This window comes from Canis lupus, chromosome 25, assembly GCF_048164855.1.
Source record: "Canis lupus baileyi chromosome 25, mCanLup2.hap1, whole genome shotgun sequence".
Lineage (NCBI taxonomy): Eukaryota > Metazoa > Chordata > Mammalia > Carnivora > Canidae > Canis > Canis lupus.
Window position 1 is genome coordinate 3932113 of NC_132862.1, and position 17855 is coordinate 3949967.

At 40.1% G+C, this 17855-nt stretch overlaps 1 protein-coding gene across 13 annotated transcripts in view; it reads right to left on the reverse strand.

Annotated features, from left to right (window-relative positions):
• The window catches only part of ATF1 (activating transcription factor 1), an 88800-nt gene that overhangs the window by 24601 nt on the left and 46344 nt on the right, over positions 1-17855 (reverse strand). For all 13 annotated transcript variants that reach the window (XR_012017344.1, XM_072797928.1, XM_072797925.1 and 10 more), the window contains 2 exons: positions 16337-16437; positions 2921-3051 (listed from right to left, as the gene is read on the reverse strand). Coding sequence is in view for 12 of the 13 variants with exons in the window: in XM_072797928.1 (XP_072654029.1) it covers positions 2921-3051; positions 16337-16437 (232 nt within the window). In the remaining variant the exon portion in view is untranslated. The remainder of the gene's footprint in view (positions 1-2920; positions 3052-16336; positions 16438-17855) is intronic.

Genomic DNA, 17855 nt, shown 5'->3' on the forward strand with positions numbered 1-17855 from the left:
GTTTAGATGCAGAGATTTGTTTTAAATTTATATTGCAAATATTTTTAATCTCTTCTGCAACCCGCAATATATATACACACATATAAAAATATAAGTATATAAATAAAAAGTAATACTCTCATTCTCTCTCCCTGCTTATTCCACTGGCCACCCCATTACCTCATGGTAACCATTATTTCTGGTGTATATCCTTCCTAATCTTTTCCTATGTTCATATAGACTGATCTATCAATACATATCAAAATATGTGTATCCGTACAATATATTTATAGATGTGTATGTCTTTTGATGTTTTTTTTTTGTCTTTTGATGTTAAATCATGTGTATGTGACAACATAGAATTGTATGTGACAACATGGAATTGTAACATTTTTGTAACATATCTTCCTATTTATTCTTTAAAAAGATTTTATTTATTTGAGAAAGTACACAGGTGCGCATAAGCAGGAAGGAGGGGCAGAGGGAGAAGGAGAGTCCTGGGTTGATCCCAGGACTCCGAGATCATGACCTAAGTCAGATGCTTAATTGACTGAGCCACCCAGGCACCCTCTTCCTACTTTTGTTTAACATGTGTATTCCCCTGGTTGAATATACTCTAAATCTGCACTGATATAGTAGCATTAGCCACAAGTAGCTACTTTAAAGTAACTAAAACAAGATAAAAAATTCGGTTCCTAGTCTTGCCAGCCACGTTTCAAGTGCTCAGTAGTCATACGTGGCTTAGCAGCTACTGTATTGGACAATGCAAACATAAAACATTTTTATCATCAAGGAAGTTCTACTGGGTCATGCTGCCTTACATACTAGTTTGTATTGTACTTTGTTCTCAGTTTCTTTTTTTTTTTTTTAAGATTTTATTTATTTATTCATAGAGACACAAAGAAAGAGAGAGAGGCAGAGACACAGGCAGAGGGAGAAGCAGGCTCCATGCAGAGCCCGATGTGGGACTCGATCCAGGGTCTCCAGGATCACCCCCTGGGCTGCAGGTGGCACTAAACTGCTGTGCCACCGGGGCTGCCCATGGTCTCAGTTTCTTATGTGTCCTCACTGAGGTGGTTTTTTTATATATATATTCTTTAAGATTCATTCATTCATTCATTCATTCATTCATTCATGATAGAAATAAGGGGAGAGAGAGGCAGAGACACAGGCAGAGGGAGAAGCAGGCTCCATGCTGGGAGCCTGATGCAGGACTCGATCCCGGGACTCCAGGATCGCACCCTGGGCCAAAGGCAGGCGCTAAACCGCTGAGCCACCCAGGGATCCCCTATATATTCTTTAACTATAATTTATTCATAACAAATTTCACGGAATGCCTACTATGCACCAGGCCCTCTATACTTGGTGTTTACAACTATGAACAAGACAAAGTTCTTTCCCTCAAGGAACTTATCCTTGAGAACAGATCATAAATAAGCTGATCTTTAATTATATATAAAATCTATAATTAAACTAACATGTTCTTTTTAATAATCATATATAAATGCTATTAAAAATATAAGAAAGTTAACCAAAGACCGTATTTTAAGAAGAGTGGTCTCTGTGAGGAAGTGACATTTAAGCGGAACAGGAGTGAGGATGTAAGTCATGTGAGGCTCTGGGAGAAGAATGTGCCAGGCAGTGGGGATAACAAGCCCAAATATATTGAGGCAGAAACAAATTTCATGTGTTGTAGAAACAGCAAGAATGCCATTCAGTGGCAGATGAGATTGGAGTTGGGTAAGCAAGGCCAGAGCCTGGATGTTAACTTACCCTTGTAGAACTTATTCTAGGTGTGATGGAGCGTCACTGGAGGATCTAGAGGAAAAGTGGTGTGATCTAATTGACATTTTAAATAAACTGCTTTGGCTGCAGTATGGAAAACAATGACAGCATGAACAGAAGCAAAATAACCAATTGAATGTCCACCAGTGTTCAGATGGGACATAGATTTTGTGGCAAGAGTCAACTAGACTCGAAGAACAGGACTTAAGAATGGAGGAGAGGGGCCAGCCCTGGTGGCTCAGCAGTTTGGCGCTGCCTTCAGCCCAGGGCCTGATCCTGGAGACCGGGATCGAGCCCACATCGGGCTCTCTGCGTGGAGCCTGCTTCTCCCTCTGCTTGTGTCTCTGTCCCTCTCTATGTGTTTCTCATGAATAAATAAAATCTTGAAAAAAAAAAAAAAAAAAAAAAAGAATGGAGGAGAGGGGGCAGCCTGGGTGGCTCAACAGTTTAGCACCTGCCTTCAGCCCAGGGCATGATCCTGGAGTCTCGGGATCAAGTCCCACGTTGGGCTCGCTGCATGGAGCCTGCTTCTCCCTCTGTCTGTGTCTCTGCCTCTCTCTCTCTCTCTTTCATGAATTAAAAAAAAAAGAATGGAGGAGAGGGCCATCTGGGTGGCTTAGCAGTTGAGCTTCTGCCTTTGGCTCAGGGCATGATCCTGGGATCCAGGATCGAGTCCCACATCAGGCTCCCTGGGAGGAGTCTGCTTATGTTTCTGCCTCTCTCTGTGTCTTTCATGAATAAATAAATAAATATTAAAAAAAAAAAAAGAATGGAAAGAGAAATCGTCTACAAATAGATAGCACAAAGAATTCTGTGAGGTGTAAAATTCTAACTTGATTGCGGTAGATCTGTCAAAACTCCAAAGTAAGCATATCACTTACAAGCTGTGTGACTTTAGGGACATGATCTAACCTCTCTAAGGCTTTATGAATTTCCTCATAAATTGATAATTGCCTACCTCATAAAGTTGTTGTAAGAAGTAAACACAATCATGCTGAAAAAGTACTTTGCATTGTTTTTGGCACAAAATGCTATTCTTCAATTATCCTCACTATTAAAGCAGGACAGTCTTCTTCATTATGACTATACCCCACTTCTTTATGAAAAAGTTAAATTTTTGTATGCCCATCTTGTAAAAATTTATTCCTATACGTACTGTACTGTCCACTGCTAGTTTGATAGATGGGAGTCGGAACGGACATAGAAGTGACAGCAGAAACGCCAGGGTTTTCTCCGTCTCCTTTTCTGCCCCGTGTATCTTCAGAAGATAGATCTTTCAAAATTTTTCTGTGAAAAATAAAACTCTATTAATTGGTAATGAAGACAGATTTATAAAAATAAATTGCTCTATTTTTTTCAATCTCAGGTTAAAAGTACAATAATCTACTAGACATCTATAAACTGTTATGTCAGGGCACCTGCATGGCTCAGTCTATTAAGTGGCTGCCTTTGATTCAGATCATGACTTTAGGGTCCTAGGAGTGAGCCCTGCATTGGGCTCCCTGCTCAGTGGGGAGTCCGCTTCTCCCTCTCCCCCTGTGCTCTCTCTCACTCTCAAATAAAAAATAAATAAATAAATAAACTGTTTATTCAGTAGTCTTTTAGTTTAGCACAGACTACTATAATGATGTGTACTGAAGGCTATGCATTAGCATTAGTTATGGCTACCTGAAAAGAAACACTGAATACTCATACAGAGTGCCATTCAATGTACAAGGCCCTTACAGAGGTATGAAATGTCTCATTCCCCTAAAAGAGACATGCCTCCATTGTAAGGTATTTCATTAATTAATAAGAATAGTATTCATTTTCTTTTTTTTTTTTTTAAGATTTTATTTATTCATGAGAGACACGCAGAGAGAGAGAGAGAGGCAGAAACACAGACAGAAGGAGAAGCAGGCTCCATGCAGGGAGCCCAGTGTGAAACTCTGGACTCGATCCTTGGGACTCCAGGATCAGGCCCTGGGGCCAAAGGTGGCACTAAATTGCTGAGCCACCGGGCTGCCCTAGTATTCATTTTCTAAATAGTGACCTTCACTTAAAAAAACCAAATTCAAAAAACATTTTTTTTTTTTTTTTTAAAGATTTTATTTATTTATTCATGATAGACACAGAGAGAGAGAGGCAGAGACACAGGCAGAGAGAGAAGCAGGCTCCATGCACCGGGAGCCTGACGTGGGACTCGATCCCGGGTCTCCAGGATCGCGCCCTGGGTCAAAGGCAGGCGCTAAACCGCTGCGCCACCCAGGGATCCCCAAAAAACATTTTAACTAGGTGTTATTCTGTATGCTGGTAAATTGAACACCAATAAAAATTATTTTATTAAAAAAATTTTATTTTTTCAACCAACTTTTATGAGAAGAGAAACCCACCGTTTTTAGAAACAAGAAAATCAGAAATACTATAAAAAAGCCCATAGTATTAGTGATAAATTTTTATTTATGAATGATCTTTTTTTAAAGTAAGCTCTACACCCAATGTGGGGCTCTAACTCACAACCCCGAGATCAAGAGTTGCATGCTACACTGACTGAGCCAGCCAGATGCCTCAATAAAATCCCACAGGTATCCCTCAGACTTGATAAATGGGACTTTGACAGGGATACGGGGATAGATAAAGAGTCCTTGCTGAAAAGAAAGAACTTCCAAAACACAATTGGGGTAGAGGGACATATAAACATTATTTGTTTCTAAAGAAAAACAAAAAAGAATGAAAACAATTTTACTCAAGAATTCTATATTCATTGTAGAAAAATCAGAAAACTGAAACTCTTGTGTGGAAGCCACAAAAACAGTCACAAAGGAGAAAAAAACCCCAAACCCTTAGCATTGAAAAGATCTTTCATTTATCGATGCCAACCTTCCAGCCCAGGCAGGAATTCCCCAACATTCCTAACAGCCTCTATTTCCAGGAATAAGGCATCAACAGCTTCCAAACAGGAAATCATTCAACTACTAAGCCCTTTCTTATTTAGACCCAAAGCTGGTTCCACCTTGTGAAGCTAGAGAAATTTAAGCTTAACGCTCACTCTATATCCATGCCCTACTCTGCAGTATTTGACAATTGCTACAGTTCTTTGAGACCAAGTAATTCCAGTTCCTTCAGCTCTTCTATGATGTGTTGAAAATTGTTCTCCAATATGGTCTCCTTACTCTGGACAATCTTCCCAAAAGAGCTAATACAATTGTAGACTATATTAACAGTTGTCCCATAGAGAGTAAGAGAGGTAGCAGTCCTATAGGACTCTGTGTTAGGCATTTGTACAATGGTCACACTAGTTCCTAAACCTGTTTGTGTATCAGAATTGTTTGGAGAGTTTTACTGAATCCACATTTCCATCTGGTCCCCCTAATGGCTGAGTAATCCCTTTAATGAGATGCCTGAGGAGTCTTACACAGCCAGCCTATCATGAGACTGTGGAATGCTGTGCCAGTTCTTTTTCACTTTTAAGTTATTAAACATTTTGAGCATAAAGAAAAGTACAGAAATTAAAATACCTATGTACCATATACCAAGAATCAATAGATGGTAATACATCCTTGCAATCTCAGCGAACTTGTTAATTCTACTTCAGTGCATTATTTAAGATTTCCTATATATGAACCATGTCATCTGCAAATTATTTTATTTCATCCCATCCTTTCCAGTCTGGATGCCTTTTATTTCACTTTCTTGCCTAACTGCCTGAAAACAATGTTAAATAGAAGTCATGAGAGTGGACACCCACAGCCTTGTTGCATTCATTACCTTAGGGAGAAAACATTCAGTCTCCCACCATTATATGCTGCTGGCTACAGGCTTTTGTAGAGGTGCTTTATTAGGCTGAAGAGCTCCCTTCTATCTGTTTCATGAGCATTTTTATCAGTAAATGGTACTCGGTTTATCAAATGCTTTTTCGGTGTCTGTTGAGATGATCTTACCTTTTTTTGTTCTTATTCTATAAATATGATGTATTACATCAATTGATTTTCATATGTTAAGCCAATCTTGCATTCCTGAGATAAAATCCTACCTGATAATCATATATAATGCCTTTTATATGTTGTTGGTTTTCGTTTGCCAAACTCATATTTTGCTAGGGATCTCTGTGTTTACATTCATGAGGAATATTGGGTCTGTAATTTTATTATCTCTTAATTAGTGGGTTGCATCCATGTCTTTTTTATTTATTTATTTATTTATTTTTATTTTTATTTTTATTTTTAAAATTTTTATTTATTTATGATAGTCACACAGAGAGAGAGAGGCAGAGACACAGGCAGAGGGAGAAGCAGGCTCCATGCACCGGGAGCCTGACGTGGGATTCGAACCTGGGTCTCCAGGATCGCGCCCTGGGCCAAAGGCAGGCGCCAAACCGCTGCACCACCCAGGGATCCCATGTTTTTTTTTTTTTTTTAAATGATTTTATTTATTCATGAGAGACACACAGAGAGAGGCAGACACATAGGTAGAAGTAGGCTCCCTGTGGGGAGCCCGATGCGGGACTCAATCCCAGGACCCCAAGATCACGCCAGGAGCCAAAGGCAGAGACACTCAACTGCTGAGCCACCCAGGTGTCCCGAATCCATGTCTTCCTAATATAATTAATGATATCACTTGATCTACCACTTATTTGCTTTTTTCTTTCTTTCTTTTCTTTTCTTTTTTTTTTTTTTTTTAAGACTTTATTTGACAGAGAGAACCAGAGAACACAATGGGGGGAAGTGCAGAGGGGGAAGCAGATTCCCCAATGAGCAGGGAGCCCGACTGGGGGCTTGATCCCAGGACTCTGAGATCATTACCTGAGCCAAAGGCCATGCTTAACCGACTGAGAGACCCAGGTGCCCTGCTTTCTGTTTTTAAAGAGTCTTCTGGGGGTGCCTGCCTGGCTCAGTCAGTAGATCGTGCAACTCTTGAGTTCAGGGTCATGAGTTCAAGCCCCATGTTGGGCACAGAGCTTACTTAAAAAAAATAAAGTCTTCTGTATTCTCTTGGGTTTTTTGAGAATTTTTCAGAACACCATTTTAGGGGTGGCCTGGGTGGCTTGTTGGTTAAATATCTGTCTTCAGCTCAGGTTATGATCCCAGAGTCCTGGTATCGAGCCCCACATTGGGTTGCCTGCTCAGCAGGGAGTCTGCTTCTTTCTTTGCCCCTCACCCTGCTTGTGCTCTCTAATAAACAAATCTTAGGAAAAAAAAAAAAAAGAACTCCATTTTAATTTATCATATATCTGACTAAATCTCTTCATATAATTTAGTAATTGCTCTAGAGAGTTATAATACAGATATCTTGTTTACTTAGAAACACTATTTTACCATGTTAAATGAACCTTAGAAAACTTATCACCATATTGAGTCTCTTTTTCTTCCCCTTTATGTTGTAGTTGTCTGACATACTACATCTCCATACACTGAAAGGCCCATCAGACAATGACATCTTCTCTTGTCAACCAAACATAGTTTAAACAATTCAATAGGTGGGGGATTCCCAGGTGGCTCAGTGATTTAGCACCTGCCTTTGGCCCAAGGCATGATCCTGGAGTCCCTGGATCGAATTCCGCATTGGGCTCCATGCATGAAATAAAGCCTGCTTCTCCCTCTACCTCTCTCTCTCTCTCTGTTTCTCATGAATAAATAAATAAAATCTTAAAAAAAAAATTCAATAGGCAAATAATTCCTTATACTTGTCCAGATCTTAAAAAAAAAAAAAAAATACTTGTCCAGATCTTGCTGTTGCTGTTTCTTCATTCCTAACCTTCCAAGTTTCTGTCTTAAGAGCTTTCTTAGCAGTTACTTTAGAGCAGGTCTGCTGTCAATGACTACTCTTAGTTTTCTTTCATCTGAGAATATTTATTTCACCTCTCATTTCTGAGGGTATTTTCATTAGTTACAGAATTCTGGATTAATGATTTTTTCTTTCAACGGTTTTAACATGTATTTCATTTCCTTCTGGCCTCCTTGGTTTTGATGAGAAATCTGTAATGATTCACACTATTTCCTTTTATTTTTAAAAAATTATTTAAAGAGATTGATTGATTGATTGATTGATTGATTGATTGATTTGACAAAGTACGCACGCAAAAGAGGGCAGGGGGCAGGCCGAGGGAGAGGGCGCCACCTAGGCATCCCCACACTGTTCCTGTTTTTCTCTGGCTGCTCACAAGAGTGTTCTTTGCCTACAGTTTTCAGAGTTTGATTATGACCTGTTTGGGTAGGAGTTTCTTTGTGTTTATCTACAACTTATGTGTTTGTTGAGCCTTTTTTTTTTTTTTTAAAGACATTTGAGAGAGAGAGAGAGAGAGAGAGAGAGAGAGAGAGAGTATGTGCGCACATGCATGCAGGGAGATGAGGGAGAGGCAGTCTCAAGCAGACTTCATGCTGAGCCCAACACAGGGCTTGATCTCGACCTGAAACCAAGAGTTGGACACTTACCTGACTGTGCCACCCAGGCACCCCTGTTGAGAGCTTTTTTAATCTGGGTCTCACCAAATTTAGGAACATTCCAGCTATTGTTTCTTTAATATTTTTTCCTGTAGCATACTTATCCTTCTCCTTTGACTGGAATGACATAAATGTTAGAACTTCTGGTATTGTCTCACAAGTCCCTGGGAATTAGTGAATTTTTCTAATCTCTATTGTTCAAACTGGATCATCTCCAATGAACTATCTTTGAAGCTATGTCCTTATCTTTACTCTCCTACTGAACCTATCCAGTGAGGTTTAATTTCTGTTACTGTATTTCTCAACTATAAAACTTCTATTTAGTTCTCTTTATATCTTTTACTTTTTGTGAAGAGTTCCATTCATTTCAGGAGAATTCACACTTATTGGAAATATTTTAATAATAGCTCCTCTGAAATTCTGTCACATAATTCCAACATCTGTGTCATCTAGGAGATGGCATCTGCTGAGTCTTCCCATGCAGTTAAGATTCTTCCAGGTTCTCTGCATGTCAAGTAACTTGGGACATTTTCAAAATTATATCAGACTTTGTGGTCTCAGGGTCAGAGTCCCTTCCTGCAGTATCTAAAGTAATGGGTGTACCTTAGTTTTCATGCTTCTGTTTCCCACTCTGGTTTCAGCTCGCATATTTGTATTGTTAAAAAGAAAACCACAGGCCCCAAATGCCGTCTCTTAGGCCAAGTCCCCAACCTAGGACTTAATACCTAATCTAACTGCAGTTTCAACTTCCTCCAGAGAGGCAGTCTTAACTAGTCAGCCAGAAGTTTTCAGGTCAGTGCCAATGAGTGCCACATGGGCCCTCTCTACCCACCAAAGAAGGCAAGGTAATCTGCATCATAAGAACCCCTAATCTTGGGATGCCTGAGTGGCTCAGTGGTTGAGTGTCTGCCTTTGGCTCAGGGCATGATCCTAGAGACCTGGAACTGAGTCCCACATCGGGGTCCCTGCATGGAGCCTGCTTCTTCCTCTGCCTGTGTCTCTGCCTCTCTCTCTCTCTCATGAATAAATAAATAAAAGAACCCCTGATCTTCCCACTAAGAGAAAGAGACCTTGTCTGTAAGAGTCCTTTTCATTTGCTAAAACTGTCCTGCCCCACCCTTCTTCCTATAAAAAACCTTCCATTTTGTATAGCTCCTTGGAGCTCCCCTCCACTCGCTAGATGGGTTGCTGCCTTATTAATTTTAATAAAGCCAGTTAGATCTTTAAAATTACATGGCTGAATTCTGTTTAACAGATTTGATGGTGTCAGGATCAAAACAGAACTTCAGGCAGAATCTAAGGACAACAATAAGCAGGCATAGAGACCCTTCAGAGTTCATCTTTCTTGCCATGTCTTAGGGCCTTTGGTAAGGTCCCTCTCAGTTTTAGCTCTGCTCTTTCTGCATCCAAGCTACCAATCTGACTTTGTAGTAAAGGGTTAATGTGTCAGGCTAGACTGACAGTAGGTTCTAAAGGAGTACCAGTCTTTAATCCTTGGTTCTGCCCACATTTCCACGTTGGAAGCCTTTCCTAGTTCCAGTCCATGGGCTGGCTTAGTTCACACGGGGAACTGCTGGTGGTATACAAAGAATTGCCTTGGCTTTAGCCACGTACAGTGATATGTTTTGGTTACTGCTAGTGTGTTGAGGTGCATGTTTGTTTTGTTTTGTGTAAATAAAAGTTATTGTTAGTGGGGATTTCAGAAACTGAAAAGCCACAAGAATGGCTGGTCACAGGTCAAAGCATTCAAGGGCTATTACAGCAGTTGCCACCTAACTCAAAGACTCCCAATGTTAGTATAAGCTGGTCAAGGAACAGGTGAGATTGACACCAGTTTCTCCACCGGCCTCAAGAAAACTTCCATGCAGTGAGGTACAGTGAAAAACCACCCATGAATCTCAATCTCACAGCAAGTCCCTCTTTGGTATTAGTTTGGCTCTGAGAAACCCAAAGGCCTAGTTAAAAGAGATGGGATTCTTTTATCTACAGAATTGAGTGTGTCATATTCTGGCACACCTCCTTATTTTATGTCTAAGAACTATAGTCTGGAAGTTATAGATACCTAGCAAAATTTTAAAAAAATTTTTTTAAACTAAAACAACGTGGAATTAAAATGGCTGTTAGGAGGAACATTGACTTAGACAAGATCATTCATTTAAAAATTGCACTTGAAAGCAAGGGTTGCCTGTTTTCATTGGCAAGGAGCCTCCAATAGATTTCAAAGTTCCAAAATAGTTTCATTAAAAGATTCACGTCAGGGCAGCCCTGGTGGCCCAGCGGTTTAGTGCTGCCTTTGGCCTGGGGCGTGATCCTGGAGCCTGGGGATCGAGTCCCACGTCGGGCTCCCTGAGTGGAGCCTGCTTCTCCTTCTACCTGTGTCTCTGCCTCTCTCTCTCTCTGTGCCTCTCATGAATAAATTAAAAAAAAAAAAGATTCACGGCAAAAAGCTAATGAAAAAGAGCAAAGATATCTACAACAGGACTACTAAGACTGATGTGACTCCTCCTGCTCCCTTCTGTCCTTTTGAGTATCCCTCTTAGTGAGCTTCCATTCTGAACCACCTTTCCATTCTGAAGAGACAGCGACTTTTGAAATAAGACAAAAGTCTTATTTTTGTCTGGTGGCTCAGTGGTTGACTGTCTGCCTTTGGCTCAGGGTGTGGTCCTAGAGTCACAGGATCAAGTCCCATATCAGGCTCCCTGCATGGGGCCCGCTTCTCCCTCTGCCTCTCTCTGTCTCTCAAGAGTAAATAAATAAAATCTTGGGAAAAAAAAAAAAAAAGTAAGACGACTTGGGGCTACCCGTGATCCTCTCCAGTTATCTCTTATTCCTTGCTCTGAGGCTGAACTAAAGGCCATAGTTAAAAAATTTCTTAAAACTGGGGAAGACCCTCAAGAGTTTTTGTAAACAGATTTCCTGATCCCTACTGAGAGAAGGAAAATAAAACTTCATGTTGTCCCTTTGTATCCAAATCCAGACCCAGTAGATAATGAGCCTTCCTCTCCTGGGAATAGCTATTTCCTTTTTGGTTTTTTTGGTTACCTCCTAAGAACATGGCTTGCCTTTCTGCCTATCTGGTACATGAAGCTGTCTGTTCTTTCTTTGGCTGTCTTTAGGAGTAATTCTAGATCTTCTTAAGATAGTACCTTTCACTCCCTCATTGAGGAGGCATTTTGGGTCCATGAGGTTGTCAGAAATATTTACTGGTCCTTGAACTACTGTCCTAGCTCTGAGAATGTTTTTTTCACCTAACATACATTTACTGGATGCCTACTTATTAAGGCCTAAGGCCACTCAATGCCAGACTTCTGCTGTCATGAAGTCCTTATAATATGGCAACAGCCTACTCCTAAATCAGAGAAATTAAGATGAAGTAGTTAGGGCTATGGGAAACCCAAGATAGGCCTCTGGGTTCTTTCCCACTTTTTGGCAAATCTCATTTTTTGGTTTTTACATTTCTTTATCCCCTCCCATAGTATGCTTAAGACTCAAACTATAAATAAACCTGGTGTGGAGACTTATCTATAAGACTGAAAAAACAGTTTACCATCATTTCCTAACCTGTCAAGTTCATAATCCTGGAAAAGCTTTTTGTTTCCAGAGGCTTCAAACCTCTTCCTTCCAACCACTTTGAACACCTGCAGCTGGACTTCATTCATTTGTCATCCAGCATGGGTTATCAATATGTTCTTGTGATAGTCTGTATGTTTTCTAGAGATAGACTGGTTTGTCAATGTGAGGGCATTAGTCTTGTGGCAGGGGAAAACAAAAAACTTTAGAAAACGTGCTTCCCGCTTGGGCTATACTTTCCATTGAGGCACGCATTTCACTGAGCAATTCATTCAAGCCTTGATAAAGGTCTTATGAACATCTTGAAATTATCACTGCCCCTAACAGTGCTCGCTTCGGCAGCACATATATCACTGCCCCTAACGTCCTCAACCAGGCAAGGCTGAAAGAACTAATGAAATCCTCTAAGCTTGCTGAAACTGCTGGACTCCCTTGGCCTAAGACGTTGAAACTGGATCTGCTCAAACTCACTTCACAGGAGACAGTTGCCAGTAAACCGCTATTATTGATGTACAACTTTCTGCTAATTCCCGGCTGTCTTGTGCTAATATAACCAGTTACTGTAAGTCTTTAATGTCTTATACTAAAGCGTATCATCAATAGGTTAAAGGATCTTATCAAAGGATCCTATTGGTCACAGTCTGGAGCTTGGTGACTGGTATTTTGGAAAGGTCATAAAAAAAAGAAAAAGAAAAGAAACAAGAAACAAAAAACAAAACAGAAACAAACACCCAGCTCTCAAGCCCTGTTGGAAAGTACCTTACCAAGTGTTCCTGACTACTGATACTGCTGCAAAACTAAAAGGTAGCTTTGGGTACACACCACACAGCTAAAGAAGGCCCTACCAGACACCTGGTCCTATACAGATGCTGGAGATCTCTAAATCAAACTGTTAAGAATAGAGAAGTAGCTTACATCAAGGTAGATTACTTCCACCCACTTTTATTGCATTATTTGCTGCTAAAGCAATAGCGAAAACTCTAGCCAAAGTTGTCCTTGGTAACAGAATAGCTCTTGAATCAGGTTTTAGTTGAGTAAGGAGGTGTCTGTGCTGTGGCCAACACCACCTACTGCTGGGCCTGTATTGATACATTTGGGGAAGTTGAAAGTCAGTTACGAAAGATCACAGAACAAGACATTTGGCTTAAAAAAGGTGACTCCTTCCAGGAGGACTTGCCTGATTTTGATTGGGGACCATAGCTCTAAAGGTACACTCCAAATATTGACAATTTTTCTACTTAAACAGTAATTGTAAAGTGTGAACTGTATTCTTCTCAAAAGCTTTAAATGCATGTTCATAGCTGCTAAACCACCAAACAAATAATCTCATTTAAGAATGAAACACAAAGAGAATGTGAACCTGAAGTTGTGACCTGTGAATATCACAGAGATTAATAATAAGTCTGGGGCAGCCCCGGTAGTACAGCGGTTTAGCGCTGCCTGCAGCCCAGGGTGTGATCCTGGAGACCCTGGATTAAATCCCACGTCAGGCTCTCTGCATGGAGCCTGCTTCTCCCTCTGCCTGTGTCTCTGCTTCTCTCTCTCTCTCTGCATCTCTATAAATAAATAAAATAAAATCTTTAAAAAAATAAATAAATAAAAGTCTGGCTATCACACAAAGGGACAACAAAAACCACGAGAACTTGAGTGCTGAAAGTAGCACTAATGCCTTAAAATATGATCACATCTCTCAGTTAGCTTGAGTGTTTGATCAAAAGGAAGGAACTGTTTAAAAGAAAACCACAGGCCCCAAATGGCATCGCTAAGGTAGAGTCCCTACACTGGGGCTTAATACTTAATCTAACTACAGTTTCAGCCTCCCCCTTCAGAAATGTAGTCATAACTAGTCAGAAATTTAATAAGACAGGAAACAGCAAACGTTGGAGAGGATGTGGAGAAGGGGGAACCCTCTTGCACTGTTGGTGGGAATGCAAGCTGGTGCAGTCCTCTAGAAAACAGTGTGGAGGTTCCTCAAGAAGTTAAAAATGGAACTACCCTAGGACTCAGCAATTACACTACTAGGTATTTACCTCCAAAATACTGATGTAGTGAAACTCAGGGACACCTGCACCCCAATGTTCATAGCAGCAATGTCCACAACAGCCAAACTGTGGAAGGAGCCTCGATGTCCTTCAATGGATGAATGGATAAAGATGTGGTGTGTGTGTGTGTGTGTATACACACAGGCTGCCCTCTTGAAAGCTTTACCGGAAAAAAATAAAAATAAAAAAAAAAAAAGGCAGCCAGGGTGGCTCAGCGGTTTATTGCCGCCTTCGGCCCAGGCCCAGGGTGTGATCCTGGAGTCCCGGTATCGAGTCCCACATCGGGCTCCCTGCATGGAGCCTGCTTCTCTCTCTGCCTGTGTCCCAGCCATTCTCTTTCTTTCTCTCTCTCTCTCTCTCTCATGAATAAGTAAATAAAATCTTTAAAAAAAAAAAAAAAGAAGCTTTTAAGATCTTATTGTTATCTTTGGTGTGCTCCAGTTTTACTTAATAAGTTTTATTTAGATTTAGGTTTAATTTATCTTGTTTGGGACCTTGCTTTCTGCAGCTGACAAATTCATGTCTTAGAAATTTTGGTCATTTGAGAAAGTTGCTGGCAGTGCTCTTCTACATTCTAGGTCATGTACTTGGGAGTTCCATCTCCCAGGTCCCTGATTCTCTCAGTTATACCTAACCTGCTGTGTAACACTGAAAATTCCTCAACAGTTTTTAGCAATTATATTTTTTATTTCCAGAAGTTTTATTCAGTTATTTCTTAAATTCCCCAGTCTCTTACCCTAGGTATTAGGGTAAGATTCCTTAAAGATTCCTTCTTTATGTCTTTCATAATTTTAATTACACATATAGTCCCTGGTAATTTTGCTATCTAAAGTTCTTTAGTGGGACGTTGGGTGACTCGGTGGTTGAGCATCTGCCTTCGGCTCAGGGCGTGATCCCGGGGTCCAGGGATCGATTCCCACATTGGGTTCCCGCATGGAGCCAGCTTCTCCCTCTGCCTATGTCTCTGCCTCTCTATGTCTCTCATGAATAAGTAAATAAAATATTTATAAAAAACAAAAAAAGTTCTTTAGTGGTTTAATTCTATTTATTGTATCTCCTACTGCTTGCTAAAAGTGGATTTACTGGGTGCCTGGGTGGTTCAGTCAGTTAAGTGTCTGTCTGCCGTCAGCTCAGATCATGATCCCAGGATTCTGGGATGGAGCCCTGCATCAAACTCCCTGATCAGTGGAGAGTCTGCTTCTCCCTCTTCTTCTGCCTGTCACTCTGCCTACTTGTGCTTTCTCTTTGTCAAATAAATATCTTTAAAAATGAAATTTCTGGTTATGAGCTCATTTTAGTAGTGTTTCTTTTTCATCCTTCCCCCCTGCCGAATTCACATATAAAATTTGTTCATTGTCTATTGAGTCCAAATTCTGTAACATGGTAATAAGGTCTTAAGAAATTTGGCTCTTGTTTACCTTTTCTTGCTAAACCTCCTCTTCCTTAAGTTCCCAATTTCCAAAACAGGCCAACCTCTTTCATGCCATACTTTGATTACACTGTCCCTCAGCCTAAGCTCTTTTCCTGCTACCAAACCCCTCCCTGCCCCTAGCTCACAAAATTTTTCAGATTAGCAGTGGTCCAAATGACATCTTTTATGAGTCCTTCCCATATTTATCCCGCCAGGCAGGAATTACTATACCCTATACAGAGTTCTCTTATAACTTCTAAAAAAAAAAAAAAAAAAAAATTTCATATTATAACATCTTTTATAACATATCTTAAAACATTTCTTATAATATCTTACTGCATTTGTTTATATGCTTTCAAAGACAGTATATCATCCTTTTCTGTCTCCCTTTCTTTCTGCCTTTTAGCTGTTTCATTCAACAAGTAGTAATTGAGCATTTACTCTTATATGGTCACTTTGCAATGCAAAAAATTATTTAAGAGCATGTCCCACCCCCACCCCCAGCTTTTAGTTTATTTCTTTTTAGTAATCTCTACTCCTAACATGGGTTTGAACTCATGATCCCACAGAACAAGAGTCTCATGCTCTTTGGACTGAGCCAGTCAGGCACCCCTGGCCCATGTATATTAACCGGAATTCCACCAGGATGAAATACATACTGTAACAGGGTCAGTAAAAAGAATGCACCAGAAGAAAGACTTAACTTGGTTTTGGGAGTTGGAAAGAAAGTAATCAGAAGGCTTCCAGGAGGAAATAAGGCTTCAAGTATGTGCAGGAGTTACAAAGAATGCAGAAAAAATGTGTTTTAGCAAAGCAACAAGGCCCAGAGTTAGGGAGCTAAGAAAGGGAACACAAACTAGTTCAATTCCTAAAATCTACAGTCCTTCTTCCACATTGCTACTAAAGTGAACTATCTAAAAGTAAATAGAGACACCTAATACTTTGCCAGAAGAGAAGACTAAATTCCTCTTCAGGACAGCAACTTAGGCCCTTTGTAATCTGGCTCAAACCTCTCTCTTTTAACATTTCCCATCTTATACAGATACATCCTCCCTCTTTATATAGTTTGCTTTGCACAGCACCATTTGGTGTAATATAAGACATGTGGGATTTGAAACATGAGCACTCACCTGTAAGATGGGCGCCGTGCTAGAATCCCGTGGGCTTTCTGTGAGGAGCCTATGCTGTCTGATGAGTCCTGAGACTCCTCACTTTCTGATAAAGATGATACCTGAAAAACAGAACTGGTTTTACGTTGATGAACAATGCGGGTGGAAAACAATTTAATTTTTACTTTCAGAAAATATGTTCTGTCTCTTGCCAACTAAATGCATTTATCATTAAATCTAAGGTCTAAGAGAAAGGAACAAAAGAAAAAGCAAAATTAATTTCAGAGGCCCAAACTAATTAAAGGAACATATAATACAGCATGCTCAGAACTATGAAGAAAGTCTATCCCTAAAATAAAGCAATACTATTTTACTAGAGTTATAAAGACCAGTCTCTGATTTCCACTGTATTGCTAAACTGACCTCCACACTTTTTTTTTTAAATCAATAATCTGATTTGGATTCTGGACATGCTAACTTTGAAATGCTATTAGAAATCCAACTATTATCAAATTATGATATAACAATGTTGCAGAGACTGCTAAATATATGAGGCTTTGATTCAGGGAAGAAGTCTTGGGGCTAGACATATAGACTTGGTTGTCATAGCTCTTTAGACAGTCCTTAAAGCTGTTCAATATACATAGAAGAGGACCAACAACAAAACCCAGGAACACTCTACCATGAACAGATTAGGAAGAAGGGGAGGGAACAGCAAGACCAAGAACAAGCCACCACTGAGAAGAAAGAGTACCACGTAAGTGACATGTCCTAGAGAACTAACAAAACCAGTGTATTAAGAAGAATGATCAACTATGTCAAGGGATGCTCACGGGTAAAGTGAAATAAGGCCTGAGAACAGATGAGTCGGTTTAGCAAGATGGAGGTCATGGCAAGGGCAGCTATAAACATACGTAACTTAGACATCTGTACTATTAAGTTTTCTCTCACTTCACAATTAAATGAGTTAATACACATAGGGCACTTAGTGCATGGCATATAGCAAGCACATACTAAATGGTAACTATTAATAATAAGCCCTTTAAAATTATGTCAACAATAACCATGTGCAAGTTTTAAGTCATAATATCTTACAATTAAGAAAACGTTATTTTCAATTTTTAAATTATATTAAAATTTCCAAATTTGTTTAAAGTTGTACTGTGAGATTTGATTTCATCTTTTTTTTTTTTTAAACGTTTTATTTATTCATAAGAGAGACAGAGAGAGGCAGAGACACAGGCAGAGGGAGAAGCAGGCTCCATGCAGGGAGCCCGACATGGGACTTGATCCCAGGTCTCCAGGAACATACACTGGGCTGAAGGTGGTGCTAAATCGCAGAGCCACCCAGGCTGCCCCCTGATTTCACCTTTTTTTATTTTATTTTATTTTTTTATTTTTATTTTTTTTATTTATGATAGTCACAGAGAGAAAGAGAGAGAGGCAGAGACATAGGCAGAGGGAGAAGCAGGCTCCATGCACCGGGAGCCCGACGTGGGAGTCGATCCCGGGTCTCCAGGATCGCGCCCTGGGCCAAAGG